This window comes from Fukomys damarensis, unplaced genomic scaffold (assembly GCF_012274545.1).
Source record: "Fukomys damarensis isolate Sample0158 unplaced genomic scaffold, DMR_v1.0_HiC HiC_scaffold_12, whole genome shotgun sequence".
Classification (NCBI taxonomy): Eukaryota; Metazoa; Chordata; class Mammalia; order Rodentia; family Bathyergidae; genus Fukomys; species Fukomys damarensis.
The window spans coordinates 8,136,420-8,164,323 of record NW_022900924.1 but is presented as its reverse complement, the minus strand read 5'-3'; the positions used below and the strand labels follow the sequence as shown (position 1 = coordinate 8,164,323).

The 27,904-nt window shown below is 49.2% G+C and overlaps 1 protein-coding gene and 1 pseudogene across 3 annotated transcripts in view; one reads left to right on the top strand and one right to left on the bottom strand.

The window, feature by feature from the left end:
• Wscd2 (WSC domain containing 2) overlaps positions 1-27,904 on the bottom strand; it is a 116,515-nt gene that overhangs the window by 21,486 nt on the left and 67,125 nt on the right. For all 3 annotated transcript variants that reach the window (XM_033762380.1, XM_010603990.3, XM_010603991.2), the window contains 3 exons: positions 22,258-22,372; positions 17,309-17,493; positions 209-330 (listed from right to left, as the gene is read on the bottom strand). In XM_033762380.1, the coding sequence (XP_033618271.1) occupies positions 209-330; positions 17,309-17,493; positions 22,258-22,372 (422 nt within the window). The remainder of the gene's footprint in view (positions 1-208; positions 331-17,308; positions 17,494-22,257; positions 22,373-27,904) is intronic.
• On the top strand, positions 1,152-2,864 carry LOC104848162 (annotated as a pseudogene).

Below are 27,904 nucleotides of genomic sequence, written 5' to 3'. Positions count from 1 at the left end.
ACACACACACACACACACACACACACACACACACACACACACACACCCTTGCTCCCCTGGGAACCTCCGGAAATGACCACATTCCTCACCCAAGTCCCAGGTAGGCACCAGGGGCCTCGTCCATCCTGACCGTGACTTCTCCAGAAAGCGCCCTGCTCCTTCAGCCTCCCCCGCCCCGAGGGCCGTGAGCACAGCCCTGTGCACTCACCTTCTCCGTGCAGAAGTCTACACACTGGTCCACAGACATGTTGGGCATGGCGGCTGACACAGGCAAGGCCAGGGAAAGGTTATCGGGCCTTCGGAAGCAGCCTCGGAATACGGCACTTCCATCTGAAGAACCAGAGGGGGAAGACCGGTCAGCTGTAGAAGGAGTCGCGTCCAGATGAGAGAACCCCTTTGGAAGGGAGCCGTGGGAAGCTGAAGCACAGAGAAGGCGAGAGTCCTCCCCAGGGTCACACAGCAAGCTAAAGCAGGGAGAGACAGGGCAGCCGCGTTTTCTGTTTTTGAGCAGGTCCGTTCATAGCCCATAGACAACAGGGGTCACTGGGATGAGTTCTCCCCCGGGCCACACTCTCCCCTTTCCTAAAATTGGCAGCATTCCTGCCCTCACTTCCTCATTCTCAGTGTTAGGGAAAAGCCCATTCCGGAAATGATGGATTCCACAGAGGGCTTTCACAGGCTCCCCAGGAGCTGGGCGAGCGTTTGAGAATTGAGAGAAGCCAAGGGCCCAGGAATGTCTGGTCCTTCCTTTCCGGCACCAGGGTCTCTCTCCCCACCCCTCATTCTGGGCTCTGGGGGTGAAGCCCTGGACCTCGGGGGCCTCCACCTCCACCTCCACAGGAACCAGCCCTTTCAGGCTGTGAGCGAGGCCAGAGCATGGGGACTCCCCGCGCACCACACCCAGAGGCACAGTGGGAAATGCGGAGGCCACTGCTCTCTTCAGTACCGGGTCACCCTAAAGCAAAGTCAGGAGTCCCCGCCTCTCTGCGGTCCTGGGGAGCTGCCATTGGGACTTGGAGGCCCCCCGCTCTCCCAGAATGCACCACAGTCCGCGGGAACCCAAAATGGTAGGGGCTGAGGCAGTGGCCTGTGTTTGAGGCTGGTCCACAAGCGGTCTCCTTTATGTAGAAACCAAAGACCCCAACGTTCTTGACCAAGCTGTCTTTACAGGATGGACATAAAGCCAAAAAGCCAGCATGTAAATTTGAAGAGGGCCAGGATGGCCTAGCTAGATGGTCAGATGGCTTGTTTTATCTTGGAACTATCAAAAAGATAAACGTATTGAAACAGGGCTGCTTCACCATATTTGAAGGCAGTTCTACATCCGGGCTTCTCTGGAGGGACATTCAAACAGGGCCCCCGGAAGTGGGGAAATGGTGTGTGCAGTATGTCAAGAGGAGTACTCAGAGGCTCCTAATGAAATGGTTATGAGTGACAAATGTGGCCAAAGGGAATCATCAGCTGTGTCGTACACCTCACACGGATTCCGGTGTGATTGATTCAGATGCAGAATGGCTCTGTCCACAGTGTGTTTTTGCAACAACAACGAAGAGGGGGCGGGGCCCTCAAGAAAGGACCAAATGCCAAAGCATTGCAAGTCGTGGAGCAGACATTACCCTGTAGCGTGGTAGGGCTTGAATGGGACGCCGGTCATCAAACCAGCGTTCGGCAGCGTTACTGCTGTTGTGAGGGCCCTGGAGACTGGTCTTTAAAGATGCTCCAGGGCTGCAAATGTCAGCGGTGGTTTCATGAAGCTTGTGTGCAATGCCTTCAAAAGCCCACGCTATTTGGAGGTAGATTTTAATACATTTATTTGCTGTGTCTGCAATTCTGGACCAGAATAGCTCAGACCTCTACCATCACAGTGGGTAGATACAGGACATCTTTGCCTTCACAACCTAAGTGTTATTCACAAGAAGAAATGTTTTGATTCGGAACTTGAGCTTATGACATATATTAATGAAAACTGGGATAGACTGCACCCTGGAGAGCCGGCAGACACACCAAAGTCTGAAAGATATGAGCATGTTCTGGAGGTATTAAATGATTACAAGGCATGTTTATGTCTGGGAAAGAAATAAAGATGAAGAAGCACTTGTTTGGGTTGCGAATTCGTGTTCCTCCTGTGCCACCAAATGTGGCTTCCAAAGCAGAGAAAGCACCTGAAGAACATCCCACGAATTTCAAATTGAAGGCAAAAAGGCATCCAGACCTATATTTGATCCAAGAGAAATAAGCAATGGAGAGGGGGAAAAAAAGGAAAGAAAGAAAAAATCTGTAGGTCTTACTCCTGGCCCATATATGAGAAAAATGTTACAAAAGACTGCTGAGCCGCCTGTGGATAAGGAATCCGTTTCTGAGAACCCTGTCTTGGATTAGTTATCCCTTTAGAGGGTTAACTGAGGGAACTACACATTCATCCAATACCTCGGATATGGATTTCACGGGTGCTGCCAGTACAAAAGAAACTGCCTCATCTAGTATTTCCCGGCATTGTGGCTTATCTGACTCCAGGAAAAGGACTCGCTCAGGTAGAGCTTGGCCCTGCTGCAATACCACATTTGCATAGAAGAGGAGGTCGTCTTCCGAGAAGAGCACTCCAGAGTCAGAACTCAGAAACTGTAAAAGATGATGAAGGCCAAGAAGATTATCAATTCGAAGAGCTCGACACAGGGATCCTGAATAACTTAGCAGATCAAGAGTTACAACTCAATCGTGGAAAAAACTCCATTGCTACTTATTTTGGTGCTGCAGGTAGAGTAGCATGTGGCGAAAAGTACTGAGTTTCGACTCATCAGGTGACACCTGATGGAAAGGTGCAGTGTCTCGTGAAATGGGAAGGAGCAACTGCATCCTGGCTGTAAGATTGAATATTGTGTTCGCTGCACTCATTTTCTGCACGTACGGTTCAAAGCCCTAAAGGACTCTGGCTTTTACTGTCTTAAAAAACAACATCATAGCCAGGTGTGGTGGTGCATGCCTGTAATCCCAGCACTCTGGAGGCTGAGGCAGGAGGATTTCTGTGAGTTCAAGACCAACCTGGGCTACATAATGAGTTCCAGGTCAGTTTCAACTACATAGTGAGACCCTGTCTCAAAAAACCCAAAACAAACAAAGAAAAAGCAACATCATCAAAAACAACCACAGTCACAGAAGGAGATGATACCAGCCTTAACATGTCCTTCTCATTGCTACAGATATTGTCAAAAAGATACCTCTTAAAAATAAAAACAGAGACAATTTTTTTCAACCATAAGATTTGGAAAATGTTTCTAGGATAGGATATTTAAAAATGATTCATGGGCCAGTGATTTAGCTCAGAAGTGTCACCATCTGCCTTGCAAGCACAAGGCCCCAAGTTCAATCCCCAGTACGCAACAAAAAAAAAAAAAAAAAAAAAAAAAAAAAAAAGATTCAAACTCATGCATAGTGTTAGAGTTTTTCTAATTATTCCATTGAGTCAGTTTTTGTGATTAGTGGTTATCAGAGCAAACAGATCATGTAGATATCACAAGTATTTGGCGAAACATTGTCTGTTTTGTTATACCAAAATGTTGGGAAAAACTTTATTTCAATACCTTTTAGACTTCATAAAGTGCAGTGTATACAGTGCCTACCGAAAGACTGCAAAATACTGAAATTTTCTTTCAAGCAAAGTGTAAAACAATATATTGAGCCTGTAAATTGCTCTGTGACTAGACTTCATTGTAGTCTTTATACATTCTTTGCATGTACATATTATACACGTGTATATATATATATATATTATATATATTATATGTGTATATATATGTGTGTGTGTGTGATTATGTGACCTATGCAATACAAATTATGGGAATGTGCAGCTTTGGAGGATATAGCCCATACTTCTCTTTTCAGGAATAGTTGCAGTATTTACACAGCAGCATTTCTTCTCAGGCTTTTACTGGGGGCGGTTGCTTGCTATGTATGAGGAGAAATGTGTCAAGCAAGTTTAGCGTGCACTGAAGAAGGGTGTGAACAACAGAGTTCGTGGGCTTTCAGTGTGCTTTTTGCTCTCAGTCCTTGTAACTCAGCTGTTCAGTACCTAAAGCAAATTCAAACAATATCAACATTGTTTCCTACCAGAAGTAACATTTTCAAGTTTTCATGGCACATTTGATTGTAAATGCCTCTCAGTTTTAACAGTAAGTCTGTGGGAATCGGGGGGTTTCCTAAAGTGTCTGTAGTCGCTGTTAGTCATGTTTGAATAAGGGTAGTATGAACGAAGCATTTTATTGCACAGGGTTAACAAACAGAATGTTGCCAGCTAAGGCTTCTGCTGTTTTATTACAACATCACCTCTTGTTTTTATAAAATGTACCAAGATTTAAACTGATAACTTTATTTTACATGTTAAAAAGTTTCTTTTTGTCACCCGTGTTAGAGTTGTCTTGTTTCTTTTTTGTTTTGTTTCTTAGCCAAAGACTGAACAGAAGACTATTCTTATTTTGGTGGCTATATATTTTACTATTTAAAATGAGTGGTGGATTTTAGACAGAAAATTGGAGAACTTGCTGCCAAAATGGAAAATATGTAAAGTGATGACAAAGTGGTAAAAATGTGGGTTAGTGCTTATTTATTCTGTTAATTATTTGACTGGTTATAAAGAATGTTGCTTTATTTCGTTAAACATCTTCCAAAGATGACTTTTTCTTATCACATTATAGCCAAAAGAAGCAGAAAACTTCATTGTTCTGCACTTGGTTCCTGGTTTAGCGGGTATAAATGAGCTTTACAAAAGTGCAAATCAAACACTGTCACTTCAGTTTACCTCCACCAAAACTTGATTTTCCCCTAGCTATTAAATTCAAGTTGCCTTTCTTGCAGCTGCAATATTTTGAATAACACACAGAGTTTGTGCTGATTTTTCTTGAAGGTTTTTTATATCTAGGGGTAATAGAAAATGTAAATCCCATGTACACTCCACCTTATATTATTTCATTTTCACCAAAGTCATTTAATTCTAACTGAACACCAGCAGTATTTTTAGTAACTCTTTATTTTTTTTGGTACCGGGTTCGAACTCAGGACCTTGGGCTTGCGAGGCAGGCGGCAGAACCACTGAGCTAAATCCCCGGCCCTAGTAACTCTTTCTTTACCTTACTTGGAATATGACTTACCAAGCTAAACTGTCTTTAGACGTAATTATTGTGAACGTCTGTTTTATTTTATCGTGGTGGTTCACATGGCTCTGATGTTGAGTTTGTATTTTTGGAATTGCTTTACTTAGAATTAAAACAGGCCAACATTAAAAAAGGAAAGAAAAAGAAAACAGTCAGATGCTGCCTTAGTTGGTTCCTCGGAGGCAGAGTCTGAGAGAAGCGTTTTATTGGATGCTGCTCTCAATGGGGGTAGTTGGGACAGCCTCAGCACCTGCAGCCTGGCCCACAGGTAGTGCAGGAGGGCAGGTTTATGCCTCAGCACTGTCTCCTCCTCTTGTCACCAGTGGTCCCCACAGTAAAGGGGACCTGGATGGACACCCATAGCTGATCAGGGGCTGGGAGGGCCTCCACTAAGGATGCACACAGCCGTATGAGGAAGGCTGTTCACCACAGCTTTCTTTGACATTACCAAGTGAAAGGCTGGAAAGAATGCAGGTGTCCAACAGTGAGGGACTGGGCGTTTAAGTACGGAAGGACAAATGGAACTCTGGGCCTCCACTGAAAGTAAAGACTTCAGGCTTCTTTTAGCCAGATGAAGATGTGTTCAAGATACAATGTTGAATGAAACTCAAGAATATAAAGCTTCACCGGTCATAAAAAATGACTTTTTAAAAAAATTACCCAGTGATAGAAATCTCTGGAGAGGCGAATAATGTGTTAATGTCATGCGTTTCTGGATGGTCAGTACAATGGGTCACTTATGTCACTATGGCTAGCATATGGCAGCTAGTTGTTTGGTCACAGATTAATCTAGTTTTTGCTATGATAGCATTTTATATATGTGGTCAACACCTACAATTATTTGACTGTAAGGACATTTACTCTTAATGGTAGGGGTGGTATCTAATCAGTTGATGGTCTCATGAACTGAAGCTGAGGCTTCCCGGTGAGAAAGGAATTGTGTTTCAAGACCACAACATTAACTCCTGCCTGAGTTTCCAGACTGCTGGTCTGCTCTACCAATTTTGGACTTGCTGGCTCCCATAGTTACAGAAGCCAGTTCCTTAAAAACAAATCTCTTTATATGTATGTATATCCACATTGCTATCGGTTCTGTTTCCCTGGAGAACTCTGACTGATCCAGAAGAATTATAAATTTTCTCTCCACCTTTTTCTACAACTTCTTTCTACTTTGTTCTTCGATGAGCATGTGTTTTTATGTAGTAAGTACACATAAAAAATAAAAAGTGGCCCCTGTTGAATTTATTAAAAAGCTCATGATGCATCTTTAAAACTGGGCTCAGTTCATTCCTAGATCCCGAGTTGGACAAACCTTCCCAGAAGCCAGTCATCACCTAAAACAAGGGACACTGTTGACACCGAGTGGACTCAAACCAAGAACCCAGAGTAGGGGACCCTCTTCAGTTCCTACTCTGTGCCAGCCTCTCTGTCGAACACTTTAGACGCATCAGCCCATTCGGGTTGCTCGAAAGCTTTTCAAGATTTCTGCAAACTTTTATTTCACAGGTGAGAGAAAACGGAAGTTAGAGAGAGGAAGTTACATGACACAGCCAAGGACCCGCTGTGTGCAAGAACTTACAAAGGCTCGTCCGATAAGCAAAATGTTAGCCCTCAGAAAAGGCGAAGCAGGCTGCAAGAGCCATACGCTCTATACTGGATGTGGCTGTAGCTATAGTGTAGAATCACTTTTTAGCGCACACATACTAATATTTATGGGCAGAGGACAGGGTATGGAATTAGTCCCTGAGCAGAAAGGTGGGGGGTGTTTATGAAGAATGTTTTTAAACTTTAGCCATAAAAGACATCCTAGCGATTGTGTCCACACCACAAGCACGTGGAAGCCTGAAGTTGTTCACTGTGCTGCTAAATCAAATGAAGGACATCTGATTTGGACTATTAACTTCTGGATTGTGCTGCAGGCTGACACCTCCCAGTGCTCTCTGATCTTTCCCCTTCTGTGGCCCCAGCCTAGGGAGAGAGGTTCCAACAGTAGTGGTGGCTACGATGCTGCTGACCTGCTGTGTATTTCCCCCAGGCCTCAGTTTCCCCACATGTAAATGAGGAGCAGGGGTTAAGACTACTCCGTGACTCGCCTGCCTGCTGTCAAGGGAACACCTGGGAAAGTGTGGAGCCGCCTCTGACCGCCTCCATGTTTGAGGCCCTTATGGCACTTGGGGCTGGGAAAGACATGTGCATGCTCTGTGCAGGACACCCCTCCACTCCCCAAACGAGGAACAGTCACACCCAAATGCCACTAGTGCCCCATGGGGGAGCTTGGGCGGTGCCCCTCCTGAGGCATGGGTGCTCCAGGAAAGTCGTATCAGGCCACCCAGAGGACCATTTCTGGTGCTCACAATGTGTGCCAGGCAAGGCGAGGGAAGGGAGGGGTGCTGGTATTTGAGCCAAAGACTTAGGGCAGTGAGGTGGGAACCCCGAAGCAGTGCGGAAGAGCCCTGAGGTGACCAGCAAGCTCAGTCAGCTGGGTGCCACTCGGGGCTGGAGACTCTGGCTTTGCTCTCTCTCAGAAGCCACGGTGCTCCCCACCTCCCTTTCATTTGTTACATCCGCGCAGACCCCAGGCTACGGGCTGGATGCTCTGGATCCAGTTGATCTTCACTGCAGCCACATGATGGAGGGGTTCTCAAGCCCACCATTAAACTCTACAGTGGGTGCTTCCCTGGGCCCCCTCCCACCACCCTGGGGTGCCTCAGACCCCTGCAACGGGACAGAGTTGTGTCACGAGGGGTGAAGGATGTTAGGAAAGCGTGAATGGGAGCGCAAGTACATCTGTGTGTGTGTGTGTGTGTGTGTGTGAGTGAGTGCACGTGTGAGCGTGCGTGAGTGTGCGTGCGTGTGCATACCAGTGGGGCAGGGGGGGCCCTGTGAGAGGACTGCGAGTGGGACTTGAGACTGAATGTGTGTCTATCTCTGTGTGCATAACAGTGTGTGTGGCTGTGCAAGAGGGTGAGTGCCCGTGTATGTACCCTGCAGGCGTACGTGTGACTGCCCATGGCAGTGTGAGCCCGAGTCCACCTGTTTGGGCACTCGGGGGCCAAACTCTTAGAATGTGAGCCTGTGGATCAGTGCGTCTGCGGGCAGGCATGGGACCTCCTGCTTGGCTGGCTGGTTTGCTGACAGTGGCTCTCTCACTGCGGCCCTCTGCGCTTGACTGTGTGTCTCTGGGTAACTGTCATGTCGCACCAGACCTCTCTGGCATGGGTCTCACCAGGAGGTGTTTGTGTACGTGCAGTCAATAACCCCAGGGCCTCTCTCTGGGTTGGCTGCTGACTGGTAGCTGGTTAGAAGGCTTCTCGCTCCTAGTGTAGGACCAGGATGACCTTCAGCTACCTGGTCCCTTCCCTGACTAGTTCAGTGCCACTAATGGTTCAGCATTTTTCAACTATCCCCTGAGCAGCCGGCACCTGACTAGAACGAAAATACTTGTTCCTGCAGTACAAGGAGCAACAGAGCAGAGGGTGTGTGTGGGGGAGCTAGGAGCAAAAGGGAGCTGGGGGACCTGCCAGAGTCCAGCCAGACTGGGTCTCTCCCCAAGAAGCCAAGAGCAACTGGTGTCCATAGCTAGGGATGCTGGTGTCCGTGTAGGTCATCTGTGTTACGGCAGATTACATATCAGAGCCTGTGGACGGGTGAAAGCTGGAGAGCCCTGGTGCTCTCTGGGGTCCCCTGCTGTTAGAGATCATCCTTGCTGTTAGCGTTGTCTTGCTGTTGAGAGTCATCCCTGCTATTAGGGGTCACCCTCAAGGCCTCTTGCAGGCATGACCATAGGTAGCTGAAGGCACCAGGGCACCATTTCAGAGCCACGGGCTTCCCATTTGGAGCTCCACAGCCAAGTTCTCTGCTCTCCCATGCCCCCAGCTGGGCACTCACTTCTTTGGCTCAGTCCACTGATAGGGCAACACCCGCATGCATCACCGAATGGCCCCAAGAGACCCAGGGGCCCCAGATGAGGCCTTGCAGTTGGTGATAGCACACCGGCAGGCCACGGCCCACCCCTGAAGTGATGGTCTCAAAATGCCCTGTCTAGAGAGCAGCAAAAAACTTGACTCAGGTTCTAGACCCGACTCTGCATCCTCTCTCTGGAGCCCTGTATCATCACCTGCAGATCAAGCAGCTCTCCTCCCTGCAGCATACACTGGAAACTCCTCCTGCCTTTGTCTTTGACCATGGCCAAGTTTCCTTGCATTTCAGAACCTCAGAGTTCTCATCTCTAGAACAGGAGCCTGAATATTGGGTGGGTCATTCAGAGACAGACATGAAAGAGACCTGTGAGCTTTTGGGACTCCTGAAGGACCAGTCAAGTGCCTGTCTCTTACCTACTGAAAGGAAGGGGAGAGGCATCTGGAGTCCCTACTCTGGTATTTCTCCAGGTGACTTCCTCCAGCCTGCATGGACACCTGGAGGTCAGGTTGCAAGACTAGGAGGAGAAAGGCGATCTTTGTAGGCCAGGTTTTTCTGTGATTGGTCCCCTCTGGACTGTGAGCAGTTGCTAGTAAGTCCTTGAGTCTCCCTACTTAGAGAGGAGGGCTAACCCAAGTGCCCTGAATATCAAATAAGGTGAGGTCTCCCAAGGCCTCACAGGGCTCCAGACAATAAGAAGCTATTGCTGTGTGCCTGTCTTTGGTCAAATTGTGTGCTAGGGGTGCAGGTGGGGAAGTAACAGTCAGCTTCTGGAGTAGTTAATCTCCTGGATGGAGGATCTTTCTGCAGGGAAACTGTGAGGTCATAGAAGTCTTCCTATGTCCAGATGAAAGGCCAGAGAACATTCTAAACCAACCAGGGAACCCAGGGAGCCCTTTGGAGGTCATTTCTCTTTGCAGGTGGCCTTCAGAGTCTACACCTTGAAAATGCAAATGGTGACCAAGATATGTGATCCTTTCACTTCCTTCCTTCCCTCCATCTGTGATATGGGTCACCTGGTTCTCCCCTTTGGTGCCCAGAAGCTTTCTTCTTTTTTTTTTTTTTTTCCTTACAGTACTGGGGATGGAACCTGAGGTCTTCATACTGAATCACATCCTCGCCCTTTTTAAACTTTTTATTTTGAGACAAGGGTCTCGGTATGTTGCCAGGTTGCCCAGGCTGGATTCAAATTTGGGATCCTCCTCCCTCGGCCTCTCAGAATGCTTAGATTACAGGTGTGCCTCTGGATTATAGATGCACGCCACCATGCCCAGCTGCTCTCTCACCTCTTACATTTGAAAATGATTTTTTTTTTCCAGACTAGGTCTCCCTCAGTTGCCATGGTTGAGTTCAAACTTGAGATTCTCCTCCTTCTGCCTCCCAAGTGCTGGGATTATAAGCATGTGCCTCCATGCTTAGCATACATTTGAAAGTGAAAGTGAAGTGACTAATGGATCCTCAGCCTTTCTGACAATCTCCCGTGAAATAAAGCCTGGGATTTTCATGGCAGCTGGAAGTTGCCTTCCTGTTTGCAGAAAGCTCTGGCACCCAGCAAAAAAGACATCAGATTTAAGCCACACAGACCCGGTCGGGCCCTTATTTAGCTGAGTGTTCTTGGGCAGGTGTTTTCACTTCTCTAAGCCCCAGTTTCCTCATCCGTAAAGGAAGGATTATCCTATCTGCCCTGCATGGCTGGAGCAGACGCTATGGCTCAGTCAATATCTCTTCCTTTTCCCATTGCTTGTCCATAGCATGTGAAGGCTGGCTGGATCTTATGGGGCAGACACTGCTGGTGCCCATTCTAACATGCATTCCCCCTGCAGGATAGGCCACTAGTGACCACGAATGACTCTGCACCTTAGAGCCTGCGAGGGAGAGGCTGGGCCTGCCAAGGAATTAACCTCCCAAGAAGCCATCTGCAGCCGGTGACGGCTGAGAATCGGGGAATAGGCACTGCAGCTCCTGCCCCTCGTGTGGGACTCAGCCAAAGCACATTCTTCACCACCTCCCAAAGACCCCCAGTGGGGTCCTCTGCAGTGGCCTCCTCTGTAAAGGACCCTGCATCAGCTTCAGTTCCTTCCCCACGTCCTTTCTCCACCACTCCATTGGTGTATCTTGATGTCATCTCCTGAGCCAACTAAGGCTCACATCCTTGTATCTGGGGAAGCCCAGCTTAAACATCTTGCATCTCTGAGCAGTTTCAACTCAGGAGGAAAATCTACTATGGGGCTGGAGGCCACTGTCACTCACAGCTTATAGTCCGTGTATATGAACAGTGCCCCCCCAGCAGTGTCAGCGGGGTGCCAAGCCCAGCCCTTACTAAACAGTACCCACAGTGGTAATAATAACAGCTGTTTACTGTACATCATTAGTGTGTTACACACTCCAGTCTCACAATAGCCTATGAGGTTGACAGTGCCATTATCCTGTGTTAGAGACAGAGACCCTGACAGTTAGCAAGATGTGATCCCCTTTCCAAGTCACCCAGTGGGGAGCAGAGCTGGGATTTGACCCCAATCTTGTTGGGCATCCATCCTAGCTTCCTGCCTCACTATTCTTCTGCAGGAGGCCCACCCCAATTCTAATGTGGTGAGGCACCAGAGCCACACAGATTTCCCAGAATTCTTTTCAGATCCCCGCCCCCTGCAGGACCTGGGGATTGCAAAAGCCCGTGCCCCACATTCTGACAATGTCAGCTCTCCATTGGCAGGCTAGCTGCGATGGTGCATGACCTCAGCAGCTTGGGCTTTTTACTAACAAGAGACGAGCAGAACAACTGTTCATTGACTCTCTTTGCTGGGGGCAGACAAAGAAGAGGCCAGAACCAGCTGCAAGTGCCTCTGAAGTCCTATTATGTCTTTGTTCTGGAGCTTCACAAGAATGAGGTAAATGTCACCAGGCATCAGCTTAGAGGCAGGTGTGGAAGAGTTCTCCTCGGTTTGAAAGAGGCCACTACCCCCTGGGTAATTAGGCCGAGCTCCACTGCATTAAAGATGCAGGTGAGGAAGAATGGCAGTGAGTTGGAAGCCGCTCACAGCTAGCCAGCTACCTGTAATCAGAGAGAGAATGAATTACACAAAGAGCCTCACTGTCCGAGGAGCATTCAAGCTGGCTATTTTTAGACATCACCAAAGGCTTCTGGCGGCTTCTGGAAAGTCAAATATCTGAAATTGGATGCTTCTCAGGGTAGACTGGAGAATCTTCATTGGGAGAAGTGCCCTTGCTCTACAACAGGCACCATGCCAGGTGCTTTTTAGACTCATCCAACTTGGTGAAAAGTTGGAATTGTCCCCATTTTACAGATAAGGCATGTGAGGCCCAGAGAGGGTCAAGGACTTCGCCAGAGGCAACATAGTAAGTCAGTGAGAGAGCTGGGATAGGACTGGGTCTGTCGGATTCCAAAAGCCACATTACCCGCCACTGTTTTCCTGCCTTCCTGGATTTTTCTGAGGAAAGAAAAGCAAATCAATTCCTCCTCATTATGATGTAGGAGAAAATTTTTCTATCACCTTCTCCCTACACATAAGAACTATGAGTTATAAAATCCAGGAGTCCCAGACATACTGAAAGGAAGGAGAGGCCAGGGAAAGGAAGAACAAGCCATGCTCCATCCAAGGAAATGTGACCTTTCCAAACTGTCCAAGGCTCCCTTCAGCAGAGGTAGTTGGAATGGAGTACTGGTGAGAATAAAATAAAAGCATCACACAAAATTCTAACTTTCACCCCCCTCAAAAAAATAGCCAGAACTGACAACAGTACACAAAATCCACCACGCACAATGTAAAGCACAAATCGAGTGTCTCTCTTTTCAGTGATAGTGTAAGCTTTGAAATACCTTCATCCAGCCGAGTGCTGACAAACAGCAAGAGGAAAAGTGTTCTGCGCCTTGGGAGAGGCTGCTCAGCACTAAGCAGATTCGGGTTCGCGATAGGCGGTCAGCACCACGGACAGCCACCCACCCTCCAAACCAAGGGCGTTCTCCGCGTATTTCTAAGGAACCTTGGCGGCCCAAATCTTGCAAGACCCTTTCAGGCAAATGGAATTCCTTGCAACAGCCTATGAAGTCACGATGTTTTCAAGTCACCAGCAAGTCTCTCCCTCTGGGAGGAGAACTCTACTCGCTGAGGCAGTTCGCAAACTGAGGTGAAAAATATACGGAGAAAGTCCATTTCTTGTCTCTTTTGTAACAAGGGCAGAGTCCACATGCCCCAGAGTCTGTGTCAAGGCAGAATAGCAGGGTGCCTGTAGACATTTGCTCTGCCAACCTGGAATGCTTTTGCTACTGCAGGAGCAACCCATCACCTCCGAAACACGTCAGCTGGCTCCCTTACCAAGCGGATGCCCAGATCAGTGTAGTGCTTGGGAGACAATAAGCCTCCTTTGGTTCTTCCCAATCAGAAAGAGTTCTGTGCTGCTGCACAGGCAGGGAAATACCATTAGGAGACAGAGTTAATACCAACTAATGACTCCACAAATGGAATCTGGTTTCCACCCTTCTGTTTCCTGGCATGTTTACTTGTTTCTCTGCCTGATGTAGCACATACTAAGGACATGTGCAATTGACTTGGAAGGTGTCCTGCTGTAAATAGGGGCCAAGGGTGCCACTGAGTCAGAGAAAACGCACTAAAGATGTGGTATTTGTTTGGAGTCAGGAAACAAAGCAAAAGGAGGGATTGGGGTCTGGGAATAAAGAATTTAAGTTGGAACTAAGGCACCCCCCAAAAAAGAGAAGGTAGGGTTCTGAATCCAAATCAAGGAGTTTGGTATTTACAATGCTGTAGTGAGTGGGCACTCAGACTAGGAGTCAAAAAGCCAGGTCCCAGCCCAGGGTCAGTCTGGAAGAGGCACCAACGCACTGGAAGTCACTCCTGCCTATCATTTCCTGAAATTATCTCGAAACTGCACACTCAATCCCCACTGCCCACATTTCTCTCCAATTCCTTGGTGACTTGTTTTGAGTCTGGGTATCTTCCCTTTTCTACAATAAGATCTTATGTATCTTTCAAAAGCTTCGTCAAATGCTTCCTCCTCTTTGGAGCCTTACCCTGGGGTTGCTCGAATTAGCCACTCTGGGCTCTGTGCCTCAGTTTCTGCACGTGTGAAACAGAGACACCAATCAGGAAGGTGTTCCGACACAGCATTCAGCCCATCACCGTGCCTAGCTCTGGATTTACTCCCCTGGCCAGGATATATGGCTTTCCTAATCACATGAAGTCTCTTTAGAATAAGATTCAGCTCAAATGCTTCTCTTTGGTTCCTGCAGGCAGAGCCTCTACAGTCCTCTGTTTCTATCTCCCTTGGTTGGCCTCTTCCATATTGGGTCTGTTGTCCATAGATGGTGACCTCCTTGAGGACAGGGGCTCTGCTTTACTCCCCACTGAGTCTCTCCATACCTAGTCCACGTGGGAACCCATCGAGTGCTCTGGTTCAGTAAAAGATCCCCAGGAGTCCCAATCTGACATGTTGCCCAGCATCTGGCTTCTCACCCAACTGCTTCCACTCTAGTCCCAGCTATGGTGGCCCCAAGGTTCATAAGGCTTAGATTTTCCTTTAGAGTCTCTGGCTGCAGGCACCCAGGATTCAACTCTAGTACAATGACAATTCAGAGCAATTATGGTGATCTAGGAGAAACTAGGACTCCTTTCCCAGCAGAAAAGACTCTTCTTGGACACAATACAAAGATGCTTTTCTCAGATGGTGTACAGCCCCACCCAGGGCACTTCTACCAGCACAGAGATGAGAAAGCTGGGGGACCAGCAGCATCTCTGCTGGCCTCAGGGGCAGCTCCCAGCAGCCACTCAGCCCAGCAGCCACCCGGCCATCCCATTGCAACACAGGCGAAACCCACCTATTGAAACAGATTTCCATGCATGTGTTGAGGCTTATGTACTTCAGCTAATTGAACAGTATTTGATGGTCCATGAAAATATCATGATACTTATATCCATGGCCACAACAGTATGTGCATGTCTAGGGGAGAGAAGGAGAGAGAGAGGAACACACACACACACACACACACACACACACACACACACAGAGAGAGAGAGAGAGAGAGAGAGAGAGAGAGAGAGAGAGAGAGAGAGAGAGAGAGAGAGAGAGAGAGAGAGAGAGAGAGAGAGAGAGAGAGAGAGAGAGAGAGAGAGAGAGAGAGAGAGAGAGAGAGAGAGAGAGAGAGAGAGAGAGAGAGAGAGAGAGAGAGAGAGAGAGAGAGAGACACACACACACACACACACACACACACACACAGAGAGAGAGAGAGAGAGAGAGAGAGAGAGATGGAGGGGAGGTATTTTTTCCAGCCAACAGAACATTAACCAAAGGGATGTCTGGCTGACAACATATACACCCCAAACCTGGTTATCTGTCTCTGCCTCAACCACAACATCTTTTAGCCAGCAGCAGCGTCCCCTCTGAACACCCCTGACTCTGAGACCATTTCTTCAGAAGGTCAAAGAGTCACCCTTAAAGTAGCTTGAATATCGGCACAAAGGGGATAGGTTGTGAGGATGATAAATCTGCCATCAAATTATAAACCCATTATACTAACAGCTAAGCCGGAAACCCACTGTGTGGACACTCTCCGCCTGGATTCCACACACTGCCTCTGCCCTCGGCCAGCCAGGCCTTCAGACTTGAACTGAGGGCACCATGGGGGAGGTAGACGGTGCAACTGTTTTTAGAAATTGGCAAGCTTGCAAATTAATTGCACATTCCACCCTATTCATGGCAGAGCAAAGCTTGAATGGGGCTTTGGAAAAGTGGGATTAAAACATTGAACAACGTGAAGCATCAAACAATGAATTTTTATAAATGATGAAACTCACGCAGAAGAACCCTTGCTCCTCAAACAGGTGCTAACTTTCTGCAAATTGACCTATGTGGACAGAACTATATGCTAGGCCAGAGGACATAAGGATTTAGTCTCCTTATTCAAAGCATGGTTCCTGGTCAGCAGCCTGGAATCAGGCGGGAACTCTAGAAACGCAGACTCTCAGGGGTTTGTTGGACCACGCTACATTCAGGCAAGACTCCCCGGGGGAGTGTCAGGCACCCACAAATAGGAGAGTCTTTGGCCAGAGGGCTAGAGAAATGCTCTGATGTCGGTTACCGCCTCAGAATGACCGCGCTGGTCAGGGATGGGGTGATGTCCAGAAAGCCCAGGCCTCCGGCCCTCATCAAGCCATTGGCGCTGCTCACAGGTCGGAAAGCCACCTGTAATCACACTGGGTGACAGCCAAGAAACCCCCCTCCAAGGACGGTGATGGGAGCCGGTGTGGGGGTTGTCGGCGTGCAGAGTTGGACTGTGTGACATTTGGCAAACTGACTTAAGTTCATTAAGTCTCAGTCTCCTCACTGTAAAAGGGCGTGATTAACAGTGGCATTTACCTGAAAAGATGTAGGGAAGGTAGGTGAAGTTGGGCCTGTGCTTGGCTTTGCACAACACCTGCACACAGCAGTGTCTTGGAAAACTGTCTTGGCTGTTATTAAACACCCCTCTCCTCTCAGAGCAGTTGGATCTATCATCTAATCTATCTATCTATCTATCTATCTATCTATCTATCTATCTATCTATCATCTATCTACCATCTATCTATGCCGTGCTGGGGAAGGAACCCAGGGCTTCTTACATGCTTGGCTACTGCTGCACCACTGAGCTTGACCCCAGACCTCCCCCACTCTGGGAAGGGGACAATGATGGTACAGTGATCCCTGTCCTCTCCCTCCACCTCCTCCTTTCCTGAGTTTGGAAGGCAGGGAGGTTTTATAAGACTCAAACCCAAACCGCCATCCAAGCCCTGATGAGTTGTCCCCGAGACTCGCTTTCTCCATCTGTGAAATGGGAACAGGTAAAGACTAGTGCCCATTCTGAGGGCCACCATGAAGATAAGATATGCTAGTCTACAGGACAGGGGGTGGCATCGTCATGTCACAGCTGCCACTGTCACCACTGGTCTTGTCATTAGAGATGATCGATCTGCTCAGAGAAAAGTAGGAAGAACAGGGACAGTTCAGGATCCAACTCAGCTTCAGAGCAAGAAGACGGGTGCGAAAGTGGGGTTTGGCTGGTGCAGGAGGCAGCAGGGAGCAGGGCAGTGCGACGTGGAAGTTGCTGGGCCAGACGATGGCCTGGGAGGCAAGGGTGAGGTGGGACAGTGGGGCCTTGGAGGGACAAGAGCCAGGGAAGGTGCAGGGCAGAGATTTGGGGCTGAGAGCTACAGGGGCTGGGGCAGGGCCAACTCACGTACACCTGCGGGCCGACTCCTGGGCCAGCTGCAGCCGGAAGACGGACAGGCGGTTGGCCCCGCCGCACACACTGCCGCGTTCGCCCTTGCACTCCATGTCACACTCGGCCTCGCTCACGTTGGCCGCCTGGATCCTGTGGCCACAGTAGCACTCGGCACCGAACTCCAGCCCAGCATACAGGTAACCCCTGGGGGAGGCTGCTGTCAGGCAGGGCAGGTCCCACCTTGGAGCCCAGGGGGACGGGGAGATGCACCGAGCAGAGACCACCGATGGGTCAACAGGACAAGAGAGACCACCCTGTCTGGAGACCCTGGGAGATGAGACCGGGGTGGGGGTGCTCGGGGAGACTGGAAGGGGCGCGAGGGGACTATGGGGGAGGCATGGCCCAAGGGGCTGGCAATCTGGGCTGGGAGGAGCAGACCAGAAAGGAGGCAGGGACACCGAGGAGTTAGGAGGCCTGGGAGGGAGGCCCCAGGGACGGGGAGACCCTGGGGAAACCAGAACACCCCAGGGACCATCCACCTGCCCTCACCTCTACCTGATGGTTTACACACCCACAACCTACCCACATAGGCACAGCACGTCCACATTCATACCCGCCTGCACATGCCCCCAACACGCAGTACACCACACACACATGCACACAGGCCCCGGATCCTGTGGTCCCAGCCCCTCTTCTTCTCCCTGCAGGAGACATGAGACATTCATATCTGCAAGGTCCAGCCTCTGTACTCCGGGAAGCATCACCCCAGAGACAGTGCCTCCAGGTCCTTGGAGAAGGGGAGGAGGCAGAAACGCTCCTGGCCCTTTGGATGGAGAATGGCAGGCTGAGCTCACATATGCAGCCAAGTAAGAAATTCCTTCCTCTAAAACAAAAAAAATCCAGGATTGCAAGGTTTTCAGCTATTTTTTCATAGTCATGGAATCCTTTCCTAAAAAGGCTCTCAGTGGATACTAAGTCGGTAAACAAATGGAGAGCTCTGCTTGCTCAGGCACTGGGTGGGGGAGGAGAGAGAGGGTAAGGCAAACCCCACACATGGCTCAGCCTCTGAGACATTCTTCAGAGGGCTCTTCAGGGAGCAGCCTGCAAACCACAGGTCCCATGAAGCTCCCTGTGGGGACTGTCTGCTCGCATCTCACTCTGGGTGGCAGTACACTGGCTGGAGGGGCTGACGTGGCCTCTACGTGCTCAGGGGGTGGCAGGTGATACTGCTCCACCTACCAGCTCCCCCAGGAAGATGTAGCCAGAACAGTTTAGATGATCGGAGCATGTGGGTGTCCAGCTCCCAGCAAAACCCTGGGGGCTCAGCCAGGCTCCTTCACCTACCTGTCCTCTACCTGCCTGTCTCTCTTTCTCTTCCACCCCTGGTTCTCAGAGGCGGAGAGCAGAGGCAGGGAAACCCACGCAGGACAGGGTTTGACAGTTTCTGGGGCAGAGAAAGAACAAGAAGGCCGGGAGATGTCCTGGATCAGGAGGGCAGTGCTTCCAAAATGTGCTCAGCGAACCTTGAGCACTCCTTCCTGTAAGGAGTGGAATTTACATCCCTCCTCCGCGTTGGGCTTGGGCTGAACTTAGTGACTGCTGACGAATAGAAGACAGAAGAAAGGTGCTGTAGTTTGGATCTTAAATGTCTCTCAAAGGCCCACGTTGAAGGCTTGTAACTTGGTCCTTGGAGTGTTGTTATTGGGAGGTGGTGGAACCTTTAAAAGGTGGGACCAGTTGGATGTGGTGACACTCACCTATAATCCCAAAACATGGGAGGTTGAGGCAGGAGGATGCTGTGAGTCCAGGGCAAGCCCGGGCTACATAGTGAGTTCCAGGCCAGCCTGAACTACATAGCAGCACCCCATCTCTAAAAAAGTGGTACCTACCAGGATGTCCTTAGGGAACTGGGGGCATGACCTTGAAGGGCCTGGGGGACCCTAGCCCCTTTCTCCTTTTCTCTTATTCCCTGGCCCAGACGTAAGAATTTTTACTCCACCACAGGCTCCCTCCATGATGTGCTGCCTTGCCACAGGCCCAAACAATGGGGGGGAAAATCCGTGTGAAACATGTACACCTGTGAGCCACATAAACCTTTGCTCCGTATGAACGAATTACCTTGGGTATTTTGTTACAGTTATGGAAAGCTGACTAACACCGATGGTTTGTCCTTGCTGAGGTGCTATGGTTTGGACAAGCTTAGAGTGTTCGCCAAGGGCCCACATGTTAAAAGCTTTGCCTCAGGGTGGTGCAAAAATCCTTTAAGAGGTGAGCCTAGAAGGAAGTCCACGACACCGAAAGAGATGACGGGACTGCTCGTGCAGCCCTCGGTGGTTCCCGTGAGAGGGCTGTTAGAAAAGCAGCAGGCCTGGCCCCCACCCCTCTGATTCCTGCTTCAAGATGTGATGCTCCCTTCCACACGTCCTGCTGTGACTACCTGTGAAACTCCTGCCCGTTCCTCCATTCTTCAAAACCTGGCTCGGTCTCACTTTTGTGATTTGTCCTGAATCCTCCATGTGGAGCCCTGGATTCCTTCCATCTTCCTGACTCCCCTGCTCCTGGATAGCATTTTTTGTTTAGTGCACCCATGGAGCCTAGTGTCTCCACGCCCCACTTTCCTCAGCTGTGGAATGTGGTTTATAGGATTCCTGTCTCACTGGGGCCTTGTAATCGCGAAAACAGAACAGCCCAACTGCCCATCAACCAGAGACTGGATAAAGATGTGGCTTTTTTTTTTTTTTTTTTTTTTTTTTCTTTGGTTTTTTTTTTTTTTTTTTTTTTTTTTTTTTACAAAGTGGAGCACTACTAGGCCATAAACAACAAGAAACTAGAGAGATTTATAGCCAAGTGGATGCACACTGAGGCCATACTCTTAAGTGAAATCAATAAGCTACACACATGTAAGTACAGAATAGATTCTCTGGTGTGAAAAAGTAAAAGTGTAAATAAGGATTAAAATGTATAATTGATACTGTGTAATAGGAAGAAAAGTCTAAAAAAGTGGAGGAAGCGGGTGGGGTGGGGAAAGGTAAAAAGGGAGAAGAAACAATATGTGAAAAGGAAAAACATGGAAACGAAGTCTTTGTAAACAGGGAAGGGCGGAGGGGCTGAGGGGAGGGCTGGGGAATAGGGAAAAATAAGAAGCTGACAAGTGTACAGGTATAAGATCCCAATGATGAATGTAACTGTACTGTATGCCTAACGGGTACCAAGAAATTTAATACAGATAATATTTTTTTAAAAAAGAGATTAAAGACTTGATATTTGCAGAGTGCTTAGAACAGAGCTCACACCTGGCAAGGGCCACCTAAGTGTAAGCTGTTACTGTTTTCTGGCCCAAGGCTGCCCATGCTTCTATTTCCCCAGCTAAACAGAAGCCCCCTAGGGCAGGGCTGCAGCCACCTCAGCCCTTGGTCTCCAGCACACTTGGACAGACAGCCAACCAGTGCTTGCTGAGCTGAGAGGAACTGCTTGAGTAGCTCCAACCCTCTCTTTCTTTCTTTCTTTCTTTCTTTCTTTCTTTCTTTCTTTCTTTCTTTCTTTCTTTCTTTCTTTCTTTCTTTCTCTTTCTTTCTGTACTAGGAATTGAAGGAATTTAGGGGCTTTGCACTGACTGCATTCCCAGCCCTATTTTTCTTTTCTTTTTAAATTTTGAGACAGGGTCTTGTTAAATTGCCCAGGCTGGCTTGAACTTGCCATCCTCCTGTCTCGGCCTCCGAGAGTGCTGGATGACAAGCCCGTGTCCCCATGCCCCACTTCCAACACTTAACTGCCATCACCTCTGAGAAGTCTTTTCCAGCACCCAGCAGGTGAGACCTCTTCTGCACTGCCATCTCTGTGAGGACCTCATATCCACTCTTCCCTCCCCTACAGTCCTTTCTGATCACTTGTCTGCCTTCCCTTTCAGGCTGTAAGCTCCATGAGGGAGGCACTGCACGGAATCCATCTCTGTCTCCCCATGATTTGGCAAATTAATTAATAAATCCACATCATGAAGGACTTGTGATCCTTCCCTAGTTGGAGATGGTCCTGAGCTCGGGACCTCAGTGGTGGGCTCCTCAGGCAGCTGATCAGTGCCTGTTTCCTAATCAGAGGCAGCAGGAAGAGTCCTTCAGTGGCCACTGCTGCCCATTTCCACACCGGTCATGCAGCGGAGGTCAGCAGAGCTGTGACCACCACAGCCAGCTGGCTGGAGTCTGCAGGTGAACAGATCAGAAGCCTCTTCAAGAACTGCCATAGGTCAAAGGACCCCAGAGGCAAGTAGAGGAGGTCAGCTCAGCCCCACAGAACCCCACGGACCCTGGGGACTCATCCACCCTAGAGAAGTCAACTCCATCCCAACTCACCAGAGCACGTTCTATTCAAAACCATACCCTGTTACACTGGAAGCCCCGTCTGTGTAAGTGTTTCACCTTGGGAGAAAATCAAGGGCTCTCTATGCTCAGAAACCATTAGATACCCCCTACACCCAAGCCCCTGTTTCTCCCTTTACACAGACATCTCACAAGCCCCATGTTTACACTTGCCCCTGCAGGCAAAAGCACACTCGATCATGCCTTTACAAGCTGTGTGCAGTTCCTTGTAACTTTGCACATCGTCAGCACAGGGCTGCACATGCTACCTGCACGTACAGGCTCCATCCTGGACCCTCACACACATATGCACAAAGACTCCTGCACACACCACCACAACTGCTGAAAGATCATCAAGTATTGGTGTTTAGCTCACAAACATAACCAGCTGCCTACACACTGTATACCACAAACTCATCCCGAGGTACATGAGTGCGTGCGCAGACACACACACACACACACACACACACACACACACACACACGCCCTTGCGTCTCCAACTCCTCGTGGTCAGGGCTCACTCTCTTGACAGCCTCCCACGGCAAGACGAGGAACAATGTGGCAGGATCCTGAGGAAGGGGTAGGACGGACCAGTCAGTGGGAACCAGGGCCCTACCTTTCAGCACAGTTGTCCTGGCAACGGAAGATGGTCATCTTTTTGTAGTCAAAAAAGGACACACCTCTCAGGGCCCGACTCTGGGTGTCATCCAGGTAGCAGCCGATGTACTTGGCTTTGGAGAAAGGAGAAAAGTCAGTTGTGGACGGGGCCAATGATAACAGGGTTACAGGAGGAGGCCTCCGTGTCCTCTGGCTGTTGGCCAGTGACCTTGTTATGCTTTTGGTACCAATTTCTTCCTCTGGACAGAAATAGGAGACTGGAGGTAGTGGGCACTGGCAGAGGCTAAGCCCTGTCCACAGGAGGGTCCCTCCTACTCCTGGTCAGTCTCCAGAGACTGCAGCCCACCCTCCCATGGACAAGGCTCCACCCAACCATCAGGGCTCTCCTGGTGACAAGTGGGTGCCCAGGAATCCAAGCCAATAGGTTTCAGGGTTTTGTCTTTGTTTTTTGTTTTTTGTTTTTTGTTTTGTTTTGTTTTGTTTTTTGGTGCCAGGGATCAAACTCAGGTCCTTGCGCTTGTGAGGCAGGAGGCAGAACCATAAAATTATTTTTTAAAAACCCAATCTCACACCATATACTTAGTTTTCTTAAAGCATGTCTAGGAAAATACACAAGATAGCACCTTACAGTTTGTGTGAAGTCCTTTCCCACTTATTCTTTAAATCCTTCTTCTTATCTGGCTATACGCTTTACTCAATATTTTATACCCAGTGGCTCCTTAAATCATCATAATGGCCTTATGAGAATATCATTCCCCTCCTGTCCAGGAGAGACTGAGACCCAGAGAGGAGATTAAGTCACCTGCTCAAGGTTCACAGCTCGTACAGGTGATGGGAAAACTGGATCCAAGCAATCTGGCTCCAGGGTGCATGTTCTAAAAGTCTTGTTTCTTGAACCAGGAGACTTGCGTGAGGCTCCATGTGAAGGGGGGACACAGGCATCTCCGTGCTCTTTACTTAGAGGGCCAGAAAGGCGAAGTGGCCTGCCTGAGACATAGAGCTTATTGATGGCCAGGTTTGTGGGACCCTCACCCCTGCTCTTCCCACTACTCCATTGGAAATACCAGGAGGTTGGCTGAGGATCCAGCCAGCCCTTAGAATCCAATTTTCCCAAGTTCTGAGGTCTTGTGAGTATCTCACTTTAAGTTTAAGCCAAAGTCTGTTGTCCAATCATTTCACACTTGGAGAGTTTTGCTCCTTCCAGACCCACCAGGTTTAAAGATCACAAAGAGCTAGTGCAAGGCCTGAAAGAAGGGATCCCCCTGCCCCAGTCACACAGGGACTGGAGCTGGATGCAGGATGGGTGGTCTCATTTTAGGGTAAGCGTCGGTACATCAGGCTACCTGTGGAACAATGATCCCATAAGGTATGATTTTTGTGATATAGTTATGGGAATAAACGTACTTATGTGCAGGTACTCTAGAATGGTCTCTGTGGCATAAAGAGGTGGACTGTAGTGGGGACTCATCTGTGCCTCCAAGCACCCCTCTCCCTGTTTTTCTTCCAGCAGACCTCACCTCCCTGACCACAGGGTCCACTGACTTCGGCGGGGAGGGTCAATCACCCCACCCACCACTGCACTTGCTCCAGGGAAGGGCACACGACCCATTCGTTGAGTTCTCGTGGATTAAAGCGGGGGAAAGACATCTGCCTCTCCTGGCTGATGATGTTGGATTCTATAAGGCCAGAGCTACCAGCAGCCATAATCCCTGGCAGCAGCATCACTCTGTGTAGAAGGACAGCAAGCTAAGGCAGAGACAAGCAGAGATGGGGCGTGGGGGGGTGCAAAATATTTTCCTTTTTAGCTTAAACTGACTCAAGTTGGTTTTTATACCCCTTGCTGTCAGGAAGGCACTGACCAATATGTGACTCAAGTGAAGCAACACAGAGTCCACCCAGGAGCGAGTCGGAGACCAAATCCATGCCAAGGACCGTCTATTCCAAAGCCACTGCTTCCCATGTACGGTACTAAGCCATGGCTCGAGGGAGCAGCGTCTCCGCCTTCCACAGACTCACCCTGGAGGGACCCTTGGGAGAAGAGCCAGGATTTAACCATGCCTATCTTCCCCAGGGCCTGGGATTCTCAATGCTGCACTACGTCCGTCCTCACCCTCCACCAGGCTGAGATGTGCCCAGAGACTCGCTCAATGAACAAGTGGCCCTCCCTTTCCTTATATGTTGGCAGGAGGGATAGGAAGACACATAGTCCTTCGCTGATGTTTTGAGGAACATGGGCATGTTACAAATCACGGCCTGGTAAATGGGCTGAGCTCTGCGGTTCTGGTTGGCCCAGGACAGCCCTGATGACCCCTTCCCTGCTGGCCTTTAATGCAGGCTGTGACCCACTCACCAGTATCCTGATGCTAGTTTTAGCATCCTGCTGAGCTCATCGGTGTGGTTATAGCCAGTCCACTAACACCCTCTTCTGCCCTTCCCGGGGCTCGATCTCCAAATCCTGCTGCGGTAGCAGAATGTCTTGAAGACAGGGGACCTCTAGGTCAGCTATGTAAAGCAGGGACAGAACCACAGGCCACTCGAGGACAGATTAATAGCCAAGTTCACACAGTCTATCATTCGTCTCCACAGTGACCCAGAGACTGCTGAAATAACAAAGTCGCCCGGGCTGAGCTATTTATCTAAAGCCCAGAAACTAATATCCAAAGCACCTTCCTGGTGGTGTGGGTTTTTCTCCTTTTTCCTTTTGCCTCAATTACTCTTTTCGTGAAATTTTGCTGTCTCTGATAGAGGCCATTTGTTAAAGGCAGCTCAACACAAACTAGTTTGGATGTCTCTGACTTATTGTTTGTGATGAGATTCCCAGCAAGAGGCATCCCTTTGGTACTGGAGGAAGCCACCAGAGCTGGGTTCAAATCCCAAATATGACATTGTAGTCGTCTCAAAATATGATTCAAGGGCTGGGGATGTAGCTCAGTGGTTCCGCTGCTTGCCTCGCAAACACAGGGACCCGAGTTTGATCCCCAGTACTAAATAAATAAAATAAATAAATATTATTCCAACTGTTCTCTCTCTTTTTTTTTCAGTGCTGGCGATTGAACCCAGGGCCTTCACACTGAGCTCCTTCCCATCCTATTTTTTATTTTGAAACCGGGTAGACTTTGTACTTGTCCTGACTCAGCCTCCCAGAGGGCCCAGGCCACCATGCCTGGTTTATTCATATGAATTTCCCCACCTGAAGAGTGGAAATAAAATTTTGACTAGGGGTGTTGCAAATTGAACTGTCCTTCCCCTATCCCAAGAAGAGGTATGTTGAAGTCAGAACCTCCAGAATTCCAGAATTTCACTGTCACGCATCTGAGTCACTGTACAAATAGCTAAGTCAGAAGGTCAAACTGGAGCAGAACGGGCCCCAGTCCAGCACTACCGGTGGCTTTGTCAGAAGATGGCCACGTGCTGAGACAGAAGTATAAGTCTACTCTGTGAAAAAGGGAGCAGAGACGGAAGCAGGGCAGCTGCAAGCCGAGGAAGGCCACGGTGTGCTGTGACACTAAGTACCAGGAGGCAGGTATGGAACGGATTTCTGTATAGTGTCTACAGTGAAAGGCCCCATCGATGCCTTGATTTTGGAATTCCAGCCTTCAGAAGTGTGACAGGAGAAGCCTCCGTGTTTGAGGGCCTCTAGTCTGTGGAACTCTGTCACAGCAACTATAGAAAACATATACAAGGCTCCCTTTAAGATTGCCATTAAGTGAGATGAATCTACGTACTGAGCCAAACACAGGTCCTGACACAGATGAGAAACTCAAGAAATAATTGTTCTACTGTGGGGATTCCCCATCATCCTGGAAGGGGCCCCTGAAGATGACCACCAGTGCTATCTGTGTTTCCTTGTACAGGGGGTAGCATTTCTGCCCTTATGCAGGTGTCCCTGGGACAGGGGGGCACCCCACTCACTCTGGTTGAGGCTATAGGTCCTGCAGGCTGAGCTTCATGATGTGCTTCCCAGAGAGCCAGCTGCGGATGACCCATGGATGGGGCCTTCCCTGGGCATCCCAGAAGTTTCTCCCACCAGAATTCTCTTCTCAATGACTCTCCCAGGACTGTCCACTATTTTTTTTTTTTTGCCCCAGGGATTGAACTCGGGTCCTTGTGCTTGCAAGGCAGGCCACCAAACCGCTGAGCTAAATCCCCGGCCCATAGAAGACTTTTTAATAAAATAAAGCAAGCTGCAATGGAGAAAGCAGGGAACACTCTATACAAAATATATGCCTTGGAGATTCCACACAGAGGAGAAGGGCAGGCAGGTACGAACAGGCCAGTGGCACGGCCGTGCCTGAACTCGGGTCCTTGTGCTTGCAAGGCAGGCCACCAAACCGCTGAGCTAAATCCCCGGCCCATAGAAGACTTTTTAATAAAATAAAGCAAGCTGCAATGGAGAAAGCAGGGAACACTCTATACAAAATATATGCCTTGGAGATTCCACACAGAGGAGAAGGGCAGGCAGGTACGAACAGGCCAGTGGCACGGCCGTGCCTGTGGATGGATGGCAGGATTTTGTACCATCTTGTTTCTGTCACTCCTTTTTTTCTATGCTGTGCGCATATATATGACTTTGCTCACTAGGAAAAGAAGGTATTTTGAAAACACAATTTGCCTACCTATCTCCACCCGTCCCCAGGACTGAGCATGACCCTCAGAGTCTCCACTTCCCAGGGCAGAGCTGGGCACATACTCAGTGGGTGACAAATATGGGATGAATGAGTGCCGAAATCAATGATAGGAGGCAGGGACTGCACAGCCTTAAAATGAGGCTCTATAGCTCAGGTAGCTAAGAGAGCTCTGGACTCAGAGAGAGATGGGTTGGACGCTGTGTGACACTGGGCAAGTGATTTAACCTCTCTGAGCCTCCGTTTCTTCATCTTTGAAATGAGGCTCGATCAGTCTTACCCATTATGGGGCTGCGGAGAGGACAGGGGTGCACAGTCCCTGACTCAGAGCATCGGGCACCCCTGATGCCCTGCAGCTGTGGCATCTTCAGCTGGAGGAGATGAGGAGTGGGTGCCCCGCTGCCCCCTTCAGGATTTCAGACGAACCCTCCCCCTGCCCCCCGTTATGCCCACCCCCATCCCCCATAATCTCAGGAAAATGGAGACGGCACAGGCTTTGACATCAAACTGGGTCTGGTTCCTGGCCCTGCCCCAGACGAGTTTTGCAATGTTCGGTAAATTCTGTTGCTTCTGTGCACCCCCATTCTCTCCCGTGAGATGACGGCGGTGGCACAGTGCTGAGTGCACGCCAAAGTCTGAGCAGGAGGCAGGTGTGTGGTGTAGACTCAGATCGCCTGGGTTCCCCAGCCAGAGAGCCCTGGGCAAATTGCTAAACCTCTCTGTGCCTAAGTTTCCCCCCGTCAGACAGAGTTACCATCAGTTTGCTGCATTCGATTTCTATGGAGATTACAGGAAGCCATATAAATGCACAGTGCTCTGAAGGGTGCTGGCCACTTCAACAATTCATCTGTGTGGGCAGCACAGCAGCCATCTGCTGTTAAGTAAGCATTTTTTCTTTCATTGAGTTTATTGGAACTCTTTAGGTACACAGTACAGTTATGTTGATCATTGGGATCTTGTACCTTTACGTGACAGGTCTTGGTCCTCATTTTTTCCCCTTGTCCCTGCCCTCCCTTCACT